This window comes from Entelurus aequoreus, linkage group LG12, assembly GCF_033978785.1.
Source record: "Entelurus aequoreus isolate RoL-2023_Sb linkage group LG12, RoL_Eaeq_v1.1, whole genome shotgun sequence".
NCBI lineage: Eukaryota > Metazoa > Chordata > Actinopteri > Syngnathiformes > Syngnathidae > Entelurus > Entelurus aequoreus.
The window spans coordinates 26386149-26401531 of NC_084742.1; the positions used below are offsets into that span (position 1 = coordinate 26386149).

At 38.8% G+C, this 15383-nt stretch overlaps 1 protein-coding gene across 2 annotated transcripts in view; it reads right to left on the reverse strand.

Moving 5' to 3' along the window:
• The window catches only part of LOC133661831 (RAS guanyl-releasing protein 2-like), a 62249-nt gene that overhangs the window by 25969 nt on the left and 20897 nt on the right, over positions 1-15383 (reverse strand). For both annotated transcript variants that reach the window (XM_062065350.1, XM_062065349.1), the window contains exons 4-8: positions 2621-2716; positions 2440-2542; positions 609-665; positions 376-507; positions 33-183 (exon numbers count right to left, since the gene is read on the reverse strand). In XM_062065350.1, the coding sequence (XP_061921334.1) occupies positions 33-183; positions 376-507; positions 609-665; positions 2440-2542; positions 2621-2716 (539 nt within the window). The remainder of the gene's footprint in view (positions 1-32; positions 184-375; positions 508-608; positions 666-2439; positions 2543-2620; positions 2717-15383) is intronic.

Here is a 15383-nt window from a genome sequence, read left to right on the forward strand (position 1 = left end):
TCCACTTCATTAAAGATGGCTGCCCCACTGACCAAAATTTTGCAGAAAGATTTGTATTCCAAGTAGGTCAGGTGTTCAGCCAGTTCACAGGAGTCAAGGTGGTCAAAGAGCAGGGACATTTTCCTCTTTTTGGACATTGAGGGTACGCGCTGAGTCACCTGACGCTTCCATTTATACGATGGCCTGTAGATGCAGTGAGTTGGGTTATTATTTGTCAGTGATCTCCACAACATCTGCTCCAAGCTTGTCTTTAAGGACCCCCGAAAGGGCAGCTGCGGCCACACCAAAACTGCTTTTACAAGCCAATGAGGTACGCAACCTTCAATCCTTTTTTATTGCGGAACATAAAAGAAAACAGAACTTTCAGTGGCTTACACGCTCTCGATGTCAATAAGCTGACTCTGGCACTCGTTGCCCTCTGTGCTCAGGAGGTCTTTAAAGTCTTTTATCTGCTCGGCCAGCTCTGGGTTCAGATTGAACTCTGCAGGAAACTCAGAGATCCAATACCTGTCAGGCATGAAACGAGAGAAAGACAAAGAGAGAGAAGGGAAAAGTAGCTCAGGCTCAGCCAAAATCAGATTTCTGCAAAGACTCATCATGTTTATTACTTGACAAGGTGACATATTCTGGTTCGATGCTCCGCCGAGCAGTCCTCCGCTTGAGATCTGAGACAAAAGTAAAGGAGCAACCTTGCCAGAAGTGTTAGATGCAAAAATACACTTTTCTCAAATTCTGTAACAGAGCTCTTAACTCAAAAAACTTGTATCTCAAAGGAACGTCTCTCATTGAAATTAATCAAAATAAATTGAATTAGTGCCCACACACTCCCAAAAAACACCACAACATGTAACATTCCTTTTAAATGAAAAAAAACTTTTATATCTGAAATATTGTATAAAAAAACGATACAATACTATAGTTTTATTAAGAAGTGTAATAATAATGTACAGCAATTACATTGGAAAGTGGACTTCTACTGTATCTCCTTCCAGCTTCTCCAGACTTTAACGGATACATGTCAGCCCGTTTCGATATTATTTTAACATCCCTGGCTGACGTTACTCATTTTGCTTCAGTATGGTGCAGACTAGCAGTGATGCACTCAAACTGCCTAACCAAGTTGGCGACACGCTTGTCATGTTATTGATGACTTCTTTTTTTCAATTCAATAATATCATGCACTGTCCTTCACTCTCACTTTCTTCCTTCTCATGGTTTAAAAATCAAAGTTATGTTGATCTCTAGCTATAAGTTAATTTTAGCGAGTAAGACCAGATGTTTTGGCGGAGCTTATAGGGTTCACTGTGGCATTTGTTACACCGACTAATGGTGAGGATGCTTGTAACTAAATGTTTTCCTAGCAACTTACAGCATAACAATTAGTAGAGAGACAGCTCTTATCTCAAAACAGTCTTAAGTTGGGGCACTCTTAAATTGAGGTCCCACTTTATTAGAATTGTAAGTAGAGAATTGTAACATGTACAGCTGATTATAGAGAACACACAAACCCTCTAATCATAAAATCACAAACATCGAAGTTAACTGATTTTCAAACAAAATCATGCATGAAGCAAATAACCTGCCAAATTTTATTTTTGTTCTACTTTTTTTTTTTTAACTTTTGTACACATGCACAACTCTAAGAACTTCAAGTGTGTCAATATGTGGAGTTAAATTATCATACGGATAGAGTAAAGAAGTCAGGTGTAACCCCAGTAACTTTATGTAATCTTGTATCACTGTCTATTAGTTACAAACTATTCATAGTCGAATAATTCGTTAGATTTTGCCAGTCGTCGACAATCTGTCGAATCTATGGCGGGGTTTTTTTTTAAGAGGAATAAATGACGTTGATTTAGAGTAGTGACTGGTCACTCGGTGTCAGTAACTTCACAAAGATGTGCTCTGTTTACGTGATGTCACACCAGGAAGCAGCAGCCAGAAAGAGCGATCCCTCTTTTGTGACAGCCAAAATTGAAAGCAGATATGAATTATTTCTTACTCTCTAAAAACTATTTGTCTGCACAAAAGGGTATTTTACTAATATATAAAGAAAACATGACGAACGCAATCGATATTATTCTCCCAACACATCTGCTTTGACTGCAAGGTTGACAATTAATTGACAACCAATTACACTCCAGATCAAATTGTCAAATCTTTGACTATTTAGAGACAGCCCTAAAAATGTGCATTAATTTATCTTTCAGCTCTTTCTACATGTGTTTATTTATGATTTAACATGTGAAAGACCGGAAGTGAACAGACTATTAGTAATTGCGGACAGCTAGAGAAGGTTTAATTTAACTTGGCTTCTTCGTACTCATTTTTGGACATGTTTAATCGTACATTAAGTGAGTGTAAACATGAGATATACTTTAATGTAGCATGCTACATCCAATACTGTAAATAATTTTTCATGGTAATCATTAAGGATACTTGAGCACCAGCTTGGCAGCCATGTCCGTGGAAGGAATGTACCACGGGTGCATCATGAGGAACATGCGAACCGTCGACGGGTGCCTCAAAGTGCCGCTCTCGTCTACAAACAACAACACAGGGATTTTGAGAAATGTTTAGCACGTTCAAAACACACAGCAGGAAATGTCAAACAACAAACCAAAGGCTTGGATGCATGCCTCCACCAGCTCATCCACCTTGGCCGACTGCTCACACATCAGGGGCTCCATAGTTGTGTGTTGCTCAGCGTCTTGCACTATACACACAACAAATACTTTAAATGACTCACTTCTCTTCACAACTTCAAAGTTCCAAGTTGTGTGGTCAGTGTCACAATAGTCAACCCTTCTGTGGCTCAGTAGGACAAACTGACAACCACTTGCCTCGATAACAGACAGGAAACCACTGCCGATTATCTTGGTGGTTCAATGCAGCTTGTGGCAAAAAACAGAATTAACCACATATTACATCAGCAAACATGCACTCCTATTTGACTGCTGGGTTAAGGGAATATGTCTATTTATCCATGAGGAGGGAACCATGGTAACCACAGCCTCGTGAACCAATGTGTGAAATAAACAATTTTGTTAATGTAAAAACAACGACACACCTGGGACTCAACGTGGTTCTTGTGGGTGTGAAGGGCGTGTGTGTGTGTGTATGTGTGTTGTGGCACAATGAAGCCTTCTACTGCGCTGTCTATGCTGCAGAACGGTGGGCGGACACGCTCATTTATAGACTCTAAGAGCTGCCTCGACCACACACAAACACACGTGCACACTCCTGCGGGCAAACACAGGCTCTGGCGCAGAAATATGCATGATGGTAGAATAAAGTCCATAATAAAAATCACAACATAGACGCATGAACCCCATATGACTGATTATTGGACTTAATTTCCACCGTTACCGGGACCAAAATAGACATGGTATATAAAAGTCAAGCTTGGGATCGGTATAAATATTGGCATATTATCATTAGGATTCTCGTCAATCACTTGATTGTTTCAATAAGCAAAGCAATTAAGGCAGTGCTTCACAATTATTTTCTCTTAAGACACCCTGGGGGTACATCTTTTTTTCTGAATTGAATTACTATTGAGAACTTGATTATGTGCATTTATACATTATACATTTCTTATATAATCACCTTATCAAAAAATGAGCTGATAAAACATCCTAACTCTGAATCTCATCCATCCATCCATTTTCTACCGCTTGTCCCCTTCAGGGTTGCAGGGGGTGCTGGAGCCTGTCCCAGCTGCACTCGGGCGGAAGGCGAAGTACACCCTAGACAAGTCACCCCCTCATCGCAGGGCCAACACAGATAGACAGTCAACATTCACACTCACATTCACACACTAGGGCCAATTTAGTGTTGCCAATCAACCTATCCCCAGGTGCATGTCTTTGGAGGTGGGAGGAAGCCGGACTACCCGGAGAGAACCCACGCAGTCACGGGGAGAACATGCAAACCCCACACAGAAAGACCCCGAGCAATTTAAAACTAATTTCATGTTATTTAAGTTTGTTAAGTCGATTTGTTACATTTAAATACTGTTCAGCCTGTGTGATTCTCAATACACAGTAAAAAGTGCAAATGATTCACTGGACTGTGCATTTTTTATCAAGTTAAAACAGTAGCATTGAAAATTTTATTTTAAATTGTAAACATCGGTCACTTGTTAGCTTCACCAGTTTATTCCTTTTTGAAAAGAGATATGATTTTTTTTTCCTTGTTTTGTGATAAATTTACAAATATAGTGCTTGTAGTGTAGCTTATTAGAAAGGATAAAAGTATTTGTGTTTATTTGCCTTTAAATTAAAATAAAGTCTGTCCAGAAGACAATTTAAAACAAATTTGAACTCTGAAACACAATTAACCTTTACTAATTATTTCAAACTTTTTTCACGGCATTGGTCTGTTTTATATGAAGACATTTAACTCCAATGTCATCACTCTGCCAGATGCACAGAAAATTTCCAACATCATCAACAAAAAAAGGAGATGATTATGCTCGTATTCAGTGGCTGCAGTGAGCCCTTTTTGCAAGGCACTGCACATCCTTTCAAATCTGGGCTTTAAACTTGATATTGCGACTATTAATTCTTGCCCTTTGTTAAACTGGGATCTGTACTTAGTTTTTATTGCAGCAGCAGTAAAAGAAAATGTCTCACACATATAGGATTTCGCAAAGAATACTACAAAAACACACACCGGTCTTTCCTCATTTCTTATCGTAGTTACGCCCTGTACGCTCCAGGCCCTACATAGAGTATGCGTTCCTGTGTGCTTACTACTGCTACTGGGTAGAACAGGATACTTGATTATATTGAGCACTGCTGCAAGCTTGTGTATCGTTCTACTATGAATACTAGCGTGTAGACACAAATAATGAATATCTCCCATGCCACTGGCCATGACCGACTATTTGAGAAACACTGAATCAACGTATGGTTTGGTCTCACAACTTGCACTAGCAGAGGGAAAAGGTCATTCAGGCCCAACTTGTTTGCTGCCTAAACAGGCTGGACATGTAAACCTCGGTTTTCATCTGTCCTACCCTTTGTTGGATTCAATTTTCAACACATTTGTTCTGTGTACTGTCTCGGTTAAGGGGCCAAAAAAGTTGCAAGTATCAGTACTTTGATAAAGGTGAGAAACACTATTGAATTTGGAAAACAACTCCTAGAAAAGTACTTAAGTGGCGTCTACATGACTCTCCCTTCGCTTCCTCCCTCCCCACTCATCGCCATCTTCACCAACAAGAGTGTCACGGTGTCGTACACTACTTGCTGGCATGACCCCAAGATGCAAAGCCGCAAGTGAAATGTCCTTTTTATTAGGGATGTACGCCTGGCCCGATAAAAAAAATTTCTGGACAATATATTGACCGACTAATTATTGCTGATAAACAATATTATTGTTACGATTAGTTTTGTCACCGCTCGCTGCCACTATGTGGTTTGTATTTTCAGTGTCCCTCTTTTTGTGTTGATTATCTTCTTTATCTTGAATTCTTACTGCATTTCTCCCTTACCCCAGAGTTCCTGTGTTTTCCGTGTTGGCGGAGTTGCGAGACGTGCACAGATGCTTCGAATTTGCCCTCGCCCTATTTAAGCAGCATCTTGACAGCTGGATGGCACTCGGCGATTTCACTCCTTGGCTTTTTCGTACCGGACGTCTTCTCTGCAGCTACGAGTTTCTTGTGATGCTATCTTGGCCATTCCAGTGCCATCCAGCCTAGAGCTTTTTTGTCAGTTCCACGTCTTGCAACTTCTTCCCTAGTTTTAGTTTAGTGTTTGGTAGATTTTGTGTTTTCACGGTACCTACACTATATTGCCAAAAGTATTTGACCACCTGCCTTGACTCACATATGAACTTGAAGTGCCATCCCATTCCTAAACCATAGGGTTCAATATGATGTCGGTCCAACTTTGGTAGCTATTACAGCTTGTACTCTTCTGGAAGGCTGTCCACAAGGTTGCAGAGTGTGTTTATAGGAATTTTTGACCATTCTTCCAAAAGCGCATTGGTCACTGATGTTGGTCGAGAAGGCATGGTTCTCAGTCTCTTTTCTAATTCATCCCAAAGGTGTTCTATCGGGTCCAGGTCAGGACTCTGTGCAGGCCAGTCGAGTTCATCCACACCAGACTCTGTCATCCATGTCTTTATGGACCTTGCTTTGTGCACTGGTGCACAGTCACATTGGAAGAGGAAGAGGCCCCGCTCCAAACTGTTCCAACAAGGTTGGGAGTATGGAATTATCCAAAGATGTTTTGGTATCCTGGAGCATTCAAAGTTCCTTTCACTGGAACTAAGAGGCTAAACCCAACTCCTGAAAAAGAACCCCACACCATAATTCCTCCTCCACCAAATTTCACACTCGGCACAATGCAGTCCGAAATGTACCGTTCTCCTGGCAACCTCCAAACCCAGACTCATCCATCAGATTCCCAGATGGAAAAGCGTGATTCATCACTCCAAAGAACGCGTTTCCACTGCTCTAGAGTCCAGTGGCGACATGCTTTACACCATTGCATCCGACGCTTTGCATTGGACTTGGTGATGTATGGCTTAGATGCAGCTGCTCGGCCATGGAAACCCATCCCATGAATCTCCCTGCGTACTGTACGTGGGCTAATTGGAAGGTCACATGAAGTTTGGAACTCTGTAGCAACCGACTGTGCAGAAAGTCAGCGACCTCTTTGCACTATGCGCTTCAGCATCCGCTGACCCCTCTCTGTCAGTTTACGTGGCCTACCACTTTGTGGCTGAGTTGCTGTTGTTCCCAAACTCTTCCATTTCCTTATAATAAAGCCGACAGTTGACTTTGGAATATTTAGGAGCGAGGAAATTTCACGACTGGATTTGTTGCACAGGTGTAATCCTATGACAGTTCCACGCTAGAAATCACTGAGCTCCTGAGAGCGGCCCATTCTTTCACAAATGTTTGTCGAAACAGTCTCCATGCTTACGTGCTTGATTTTATACACCTAAGGCCGGGCCAAGTGATTAGGACACCTGATTCTGATCATTTGGATGGTTGGCCAAATACTTTTGGCAATATAGTTGTATTAGTTTTCACCTGTTTCCACCATTGCATTTTGTTCCCTCCCATGAGGAGCGAATTTGTGATTTCACTTTACAAGTAAAAATAATGTTTTATTCACCGCCTTCCTGCATCCTTGGATTGCTTTCTACTGTATTGAACGAAATTGTGACAATTTTGAGAGAAAATTAACCACTGATGTAATGATAATGCAAGTATTCCCTTGCAAATGCAATAAAGTTGTATTTCTTGTATATTTTAACATTTGTAATTGGAATGTAAACGTTTAAATATCCAAGGTAAAGAAAATGAACAAATGATTAAAAACATATATTCTCTGTCAGCAAAATGTTGCACTTGAATAAAAATCACAACCAAAAACCATAAAATAGGTACTGTCTCTTTAAGCAAGAGTGGGGACCCTCAAATATACACAACCAAAGCAACAAACAAAATGGCTAAATAAAGCTATTGTGACCAATATGATCACGATTACCATTATTATCGCGGTATTGTTAAATGTGCTAAGAAATAATTTTCCACATGCTAAAATCCTAACCAAGTTGTATGTTGTTGTTTTTTTTAAGTAACTAAAATAAATAGCGACACAGTATATTTTTTTGGCAGAGTAAACATCAAATATTGTTCTGGCTTCACAAGACCCATATTATTTGTATTTGTGTGTTTATATATGTTTATAGTTTTCCATTTTAATTTGTAAACGTTTTAGAATATTTTTTTTTTAATAAATTCAAATTGAGTGGTCAGTTCTTTTCACTTCCAGTTTATGTGACGTCATGGGAGTTCACTTTGGATGTCCGTCTGTTTAAACATAACACTGTGGAGTTTATATCGATCACCTTGTGCAAAGACAGCACAGCCTTTATGTTCAATGTGAATATTGTGCCTTAGTTGTTTAGACGTTGTGTTTACACAGGTTTAGATTGGGGTATGACGTTTCCGAATGGGAAAATATATTAATGTCACTTGTTTTCAAATTAGCATTTAAGCTAGCTAGTAAGCTTACGCTAGTCCTTCCGGAAGTTTATTAAAGTGCAGTCATCAATCACGTTTTTTTGATCATTTTAATTTAATACGGTAATTGTAACCGTTGGTAGTTTTACAGCCGTTATAATTTTAGTTTGTGTACAAGTAGTACAAACGCCCGCAGCTGCTGAAACATGCAACAGAGTGACTGTTCTTGAAACCCATAACAACGCATTCACATGGCGTTTTTCGACATAGGAAAATATACAGACTAGCGTTGTCCGGATACCAATATTTTGGTAGCGATACCAAAATGTATTTCGGTACTTTTCGGTACTTTTCAGTACTTTTGTAAATAAAGGGGACCACAAAAAATTTCATTATTGGCTTTATTTTAACAAAAAAATTTACCATACATTAAACATATGTTTCTTATTGCAAGTTTGTCCTTAAATAAAATAGTGAACATACAAGACAACTTGTCTTTTAGTAGTAAGTAAACAAACAAAGACTCCTAATTAGTCTGCTGACGTATGCAGTAACATATTGTGTCATTTATCATTCTATTATTTTCTCAAAATTATTAAGGACAAGTGGTAGAAATTTAATTATTAATCTGCTTGTTCATTTACTCTTAATATGTGGTTATTTTCTCTTTTAACATGTTCTATCTACACTTCTGTTAAAATGTAATAATCACTTATTCTTCTGTTGTTTGATACTTTACATTAGTTTTGGATGATACCACAAATTTGGGTATCAATCCAATACCAAGTCGTTACAGGATGATACATTCGTCATATTCAAAGTCCTCATGTGTCCAGGGACATATTTCCTGAGTTTATAAACATAATATACATTTTTCAAAAACGAAAGAAGATGTGATGGTAAAAAATATTGATGTAATCATAGTACTATCGACTAGATACGCTATTGTACTTTATTACAGTGGATGTTAGGTGTAGATCCACCAATGGCGTTTGTTTATATCGTAGCGTCCCGGAAGAGTTGGTGCTGCAGGGAATTTGTTCTGTAGTGTTTATGTTGTGTTGCGGTGCAAATATTCTCCCAAAATCTGTTTGTCATTGTTGTTTAGTATGGTTTCCCCATATGGCACAGTGTTGGCGTTGTTCATACGGTCACCCTTAGTGTGACATTTATGGCTGTTGAGTAAGTATGCCCTTCATTCACGTCTGTGTAGTGTGTTCAAAAGCAAGATGATTGTTTTAACGGTTAATGATCGGATGAAGTGAACCTTTGCCTTGATTTTGAGTTTGGTGTGCTGCGATGTGTAGTGATGCATGTGTATCCATCACTCGTCCTACAGGGATGATACTTGAAATAAATGTACTATAATAGTCACCATGGAGCATACTTGCCAACCTTGAGACAAACCGGGGCGTGGTCGGGGGTGGGGCGGGGCGGGGGTGTGGTTAAGAGGGGAGGAGTATATTTACAGCTAGAATTCACCAACTCGAGTATTTCATATATATTTCATATATATATATATATATATATATATATATATGGATGAAATACTTGACTTTCAGTGAATTCTAGCTATGTATATATATATATATATATATATATATATATATATATATATATATATATATATATATATATATATATATATATATATATATATAGTTTATTTGTATTTTATTTTATTATACATATAAATAAAAGAAATACTTGAATTTCAGTGTTCCGGAGGCTATCCAGTAGATGGCAGTATTGTCCTGTTTAAGAGTGTCACAACATTGCTGTTTACGGCAGACGAACTGCTTTACGGTAGACGAAAATGTGACTGCTGTTGTTGTGTGTTGTTACCGCGCTGGGAGGACGTTAATGAAACTGCCTAACAATAAACCCACATAAGAAACCAAGAACTTGCCCTCGATCATTCTACAGTCATAACGTGATTGGGCAGGCACGCTGTTTATATCGTGGGAAAGCGGACGTGAAAACAGACTGTCGCCGCTGTCCCCACTCAGGTCCGCATTGAGCTGGAGGGGGCGTGGCCTCCAGCTCCAGCTGAATTCCGGGAGTTTATCGGGAGAAAATTTCTTCCGGGAGGTTATCGGGAGAGGCGCTGAATTCCGGGAGTCTCCCGGTAAAACCTGGAGGGTTGGCAAGTATGCCATGGAGATAAGGATTAGTAATTTAGAAGTAGTTACAACTCTGCTAACTGCGGATAGATATTAGCCGCTAGCTAGCTAGCCATGTCTTAAAGCACCTGACATGACGACGACGACGGGTGGAGGACCGGTACTTTTTAGAGGCGGTATAGTACCGAATATGATTAATTAGTATCGCGGTACTATACTAATACCGGTATACCGTACAATCCTAATACAGACTTAATCTTCATTTATCGTTCGGTTATTTGATTTATCAAATATCGGCCCAGACCTAAGATACAAACGAGGGGAACACCCGTGGCTAAAGATGTAGTCACGGGTGAGCAAAAACCAGGCAAATAACAATGCAAGGCAAGGCAAACACAAAATGGGCACCAAGAACATACAACAACAAAGCAGCATTGCAAGGAGGCTGATACTGGGAGTTGACCCCTCCTGATTAGTGATTAGGGACAGGTAAGGCACCTTATCACTAATCAAGAGCAGGAAAAGTGGCTGCGAATGAGAATGAGGGCAGATGGGAAGTGGAATGAAAAATAAAAGCGTTGGACAGGAAATAATACCAAAAACACAGGAACATGAAACATAAATCTAACTTGTTATGAGTGATTATGACAGTCTTCAATAAAAATAAAAGTGATCTAAAATGTTCATTGATCCATTTTATTTGTTATTTCTATGTATGTCATATGGTTATGGTCATTGTTTATTTGTTTCTGACATGTTCAACATCAACATCAAATGTTTACAATTCAACATGTTGAGAAAGGAGTAGAATATAAGTGGTGCTTATTCAATCCTACCCCTTCATGTTTAAGGATGGGTAGCGTGACTTTAAAGGTGCTTGTTACAAGAACAGAACCTGCAGCCCAGATTGTGAAAATATAAAACGCTAGACAAAGTGTCCTCAAAGTCTATTTTACAGACTTGAACAATGTGTCCTCAAATGTGAGCGCACGCTTCCAGCTCACAATGCCTGCAGTGCAATGTTGAAGCAACAAAAGACGCACATAAGACAGACAAGGCTGCTACGGCAGAGACGATGATGGCAACATGTCGCCATCCACAATCAAAGGCACCATTCATCATTTGCCCAGCAGGAGATAAATCATTTCATTTCGAACAAGCTCATTTTCTTTGTCACATATTTCCCTGCAGTTTCTTTACCAGCTTGATTAGGGCCACCATGCTCACGCCAGGAGAGCTTTTTGTGTCACGCTCGGTTGCCTAGCGATGGCAAATCGAGCCCTTCGATCAGGCAGATTAGAGCGAGGCGGGATGGGGAGCAAAGAGAAGCCGCCATGGTCGGCCTGGCTGTGCTGCTTCGAAAATGTCACCTCACTGCCCGACTTACTTTTGTATCATCTTCCCTAACAAGACAAGCTACACAGCCCTAGTAAGGAAAACAATCTAGTAGCTGCATGCAGTGATTTATTTTTATTTTTTTTAAATCCAAGGTAGCCTTGATTGATGGCAAGTCGCAGACATTGATAATCAATATGTCTATAATCAGCCCATTTCCATGCAAGTAAATACCTTAAGCTCATGCTCGCGTGTGCAGCTATTGATTGACTTCAACTGCAAGACGGGCTGCCTTTGAAAGCAGCTTGATTGAGGTTGACACCTATTGAGGGTCTCTGCAGGTTTCCACATGATAAATTTAAGACTTTTTAAGACTTTTTTAAAACCATCTTAAAAAGAATTTAAGACCATTTCACATCCATAAATATAAAAAAATACGACAAAGTAAAATCAGAGAATGAATTGTAAGTATATGAATTCATTCACTGCTCTTTCACATTGGAAAACAAAATGGTTAAACTGATTGATTGATTGATTGATTGATTGATTGATTGATTGATTGATTGATTGATTGATTGATTGATTGATTGATTGAAACTGTTATTAGTAGGTTGCACAGTGAAGTACATATTCCGTACAATTGACCACTAAATGGTAACACCCAAATAAGTTTTTCAACTTGTTTAAGTCGGGGTCCACTTAAATTTATTCATGATACAGATATATACTATCAAATACTATCAAATATATACTAACATCATAATACAGTCATCACACAAGATACTCATCAGAGTATATACATTGAATTATTTACATAATTTACAATCCGGGGTGTGGGATATGGGGGGGGGGGGTTGGTATCAACACTTCAGACATCAACAATCAGCATCAACAATTGCATCATCAGAGAAATGGATATTGAAACAGTGTAGGACTGACTTGATAGGATATATACAGCAAGTAGTGGACATAGAGAGAGATCAGAAAGTATAAGAAAAAGTGTAAGAAAAAGTGTCTACATTTGATTGTTTGATTGTTTACATTTGATTATTTATAGTCCGAAGAGGTATTATGTGGAAGGGAGGGTGTTAGTTTAGGGTTGTAGTTGCCTGGAGGTGTTCTTTTAGTGCAGTTTGGAAGGAGGATAAAGATGCCTTTTCTTTTACACCTGTTGGGAGTGCATTCCATATTGATGTGGCATAGAAAGAGAATGAGTTAAGACCTTTGTTAGTTCGGAATCTGGGTTTAAAGTGGTTAGTGGAGCTCCCCCTGGTGTTGTGGTTATGGCGGTCACTTGCGTTAAGGAAGTAGTTTGACATGTACTTCGGTATCAGGGAGGTGTAGCGGATTTTATAGACTAGGCTCAGTGCAAGTTGTTTTACTCTGTCCTCCACCCTGAGTCATCCCACTTTGGAGAAGTGGGTAGGAGTGAGGTGTGATCTGGGGTGGAGGTCTAGAAGTAATCTGACTAGCTTGTTGTGGGATGTTTGGAGTCTAGATTTTAGGGATTTGGAGGTGCTAGGGTACCAGGAGGTGCATGCGTAGTCGAAAAAGGGTTGAACGAGAGTTCCCGCTAGAATCCTCTTGGTGCTTTTGTTGACCAGAGAGGAGATTCTATAGAGAAATCTAAACTAACTAAATACTAACTAAATACAACAGGAGCTTTTCCAGTGAAAAGTCATTGAAAAAGATGTTAGCCAACATCGTAACAGCCATTTTTCAGATTTGCCATAGAAGTGTTTTCTTGCAAAAGGTGCAGTGTGCTTCACATCAAGTGTTTTCATGTAACATCAAGCACTACAATATATTGTCTGTGAAAGGGACAGTTAGCATCTCTGCTAAAGCTAAATGGTTAATTTTGGCAATGAGTGATTGTCTAAAAAGAAGGAAGGTGATTATGGCTTGCAAGCGTCAAACAGAATTTGGACGTGAATCATGTGGATAACATTAAAATGTGCTCAGCTCATTTTGTATCTGCTGTTTATGGATACATGTTTACCTGTTTTTAGTGACTTTTTTGAAAACATATTGCTAATACACAAAAATAAGTTTTTATTTAGGCATGACAAAATGACATTGGCAAATCTCCATTGCTTTCCTCACCCCACAATAAGATGAGTGTAAACACTGTTAATGTCGCTTGCTTTATAAACTTGGAGAAAATATTAGGCATGAGAAGCTGACCTGAAATTATTGGAACAAATAACATAAATAATATACGAGAATTATGTTTTTTAGTTTTACTGCTGAGTACATTACTAGCACAGAGAAATGAGCGTGTGCTTACTGTATGTAATGCAATGATTTCAATACTAAACATCTAGTATTGATCTCCTTCGGCAATTAGCGCCACTTACCGTATTTTTCGGAGTATAAGTCGCTCCGGAGTATAAATCGCACCGGCCGAAAATGCATAATAAAGAAGAAAAAAAAACATATATAAGTCACACTGGAGTATGAGTCGCATTTTTTAGGGAAATTTATTTGATAAAACCCAACACCAAGAATAGACATTTGAAAGGCAATTTAAAATAAATAAAGAATAGTGAACAACAGGCTGAACAAGTATACGTTATATGACGCATAAATAACCAACTGAGAACGTGCCTGGTATGTTAACGTAACATATTATGGTAAGAGTCATTCAAATAACTATAACATATAGAACATGCTATACGTTTACCAAACAATCTGTCACTCCTAATCAGTGTTGGGTTAGTTACTGAAAACCAGTAACTAGTTACAATTACTAGTTACTTTATTTCAAAAGTAACTCAGTTACTAACTCAGTTACTTACACCAAAAAGTAATGCAATACTGTGAAAAGTAACTATTTAGTTACTTATTTTTTCCCCCCCCTTTTTTTTTAAGGCTCCCATTAATGCCCTTTTAGCCTTCATTTCAGTACTGTTATTGCACTGGAGAATAATACAATGTGTTGATCAACTTGACATGCATTTGCATCACTGAACTCTGCTAAGCAATGTGGTCTACATACAACACACAAACAATGTGGTCTACATACAACACACAAACAATGTGGTCTACATACAACACACAAACAATGTGGTCTACATACAACACACAAACAATGTGGTCTACATACAACACACAAACTATGTGGTCTACATACAACACACAAACAATGTGGTCTACATACAACACACAAACAATGTGGTCTACATACAACACACAAAAAATGTGGTCTACATACAACACACAAACAATGTGGTAAACATACAACACACAAACAATGTGCTCTACATACAACACACAAACAATGTGCTCTACATACAACACACAAACAATGTGGTCTACATACAACATACAAACAATGTGGTCTACATACAACACACAAACAATGTGGTCTACATACAACACACAAACAATGTGGTCTACATACAACACACAAACTATGTGGTCTACATACAACACACAAACAATGTGGTCTACATACAACACACAAACAATGTGGTCTACATACAACACACAAACAATGTGGTCTACATACAACACACAAAAAATGTGGTCTACATACAACACACAAAAAATGTGGTCTACATACAACACACAAACAATGTGGTAAACATACAACACACAAACAATGTGCTCTACATACAACACACAAACAATGTGGTAAACATACAACACACAAACAATGTGCTCTACATACAACACACAAACAATGTGGTAAACATACAACACACAAACAATGTGCTCTACATACAACACACAAACAATGTGCTCTACATACAACACACAAACAATGTGGTCTACATACAACATACAAACAATGTGGTCTACATACAACACACAAACAATGTGGTCTACATACAACACACAAACAATGTGGTCTACATACAACACACAAACTATGTGGTCTACATACAACACACAAACAATGTGGTCTACATACAACACACAAACAATGTGGTCTA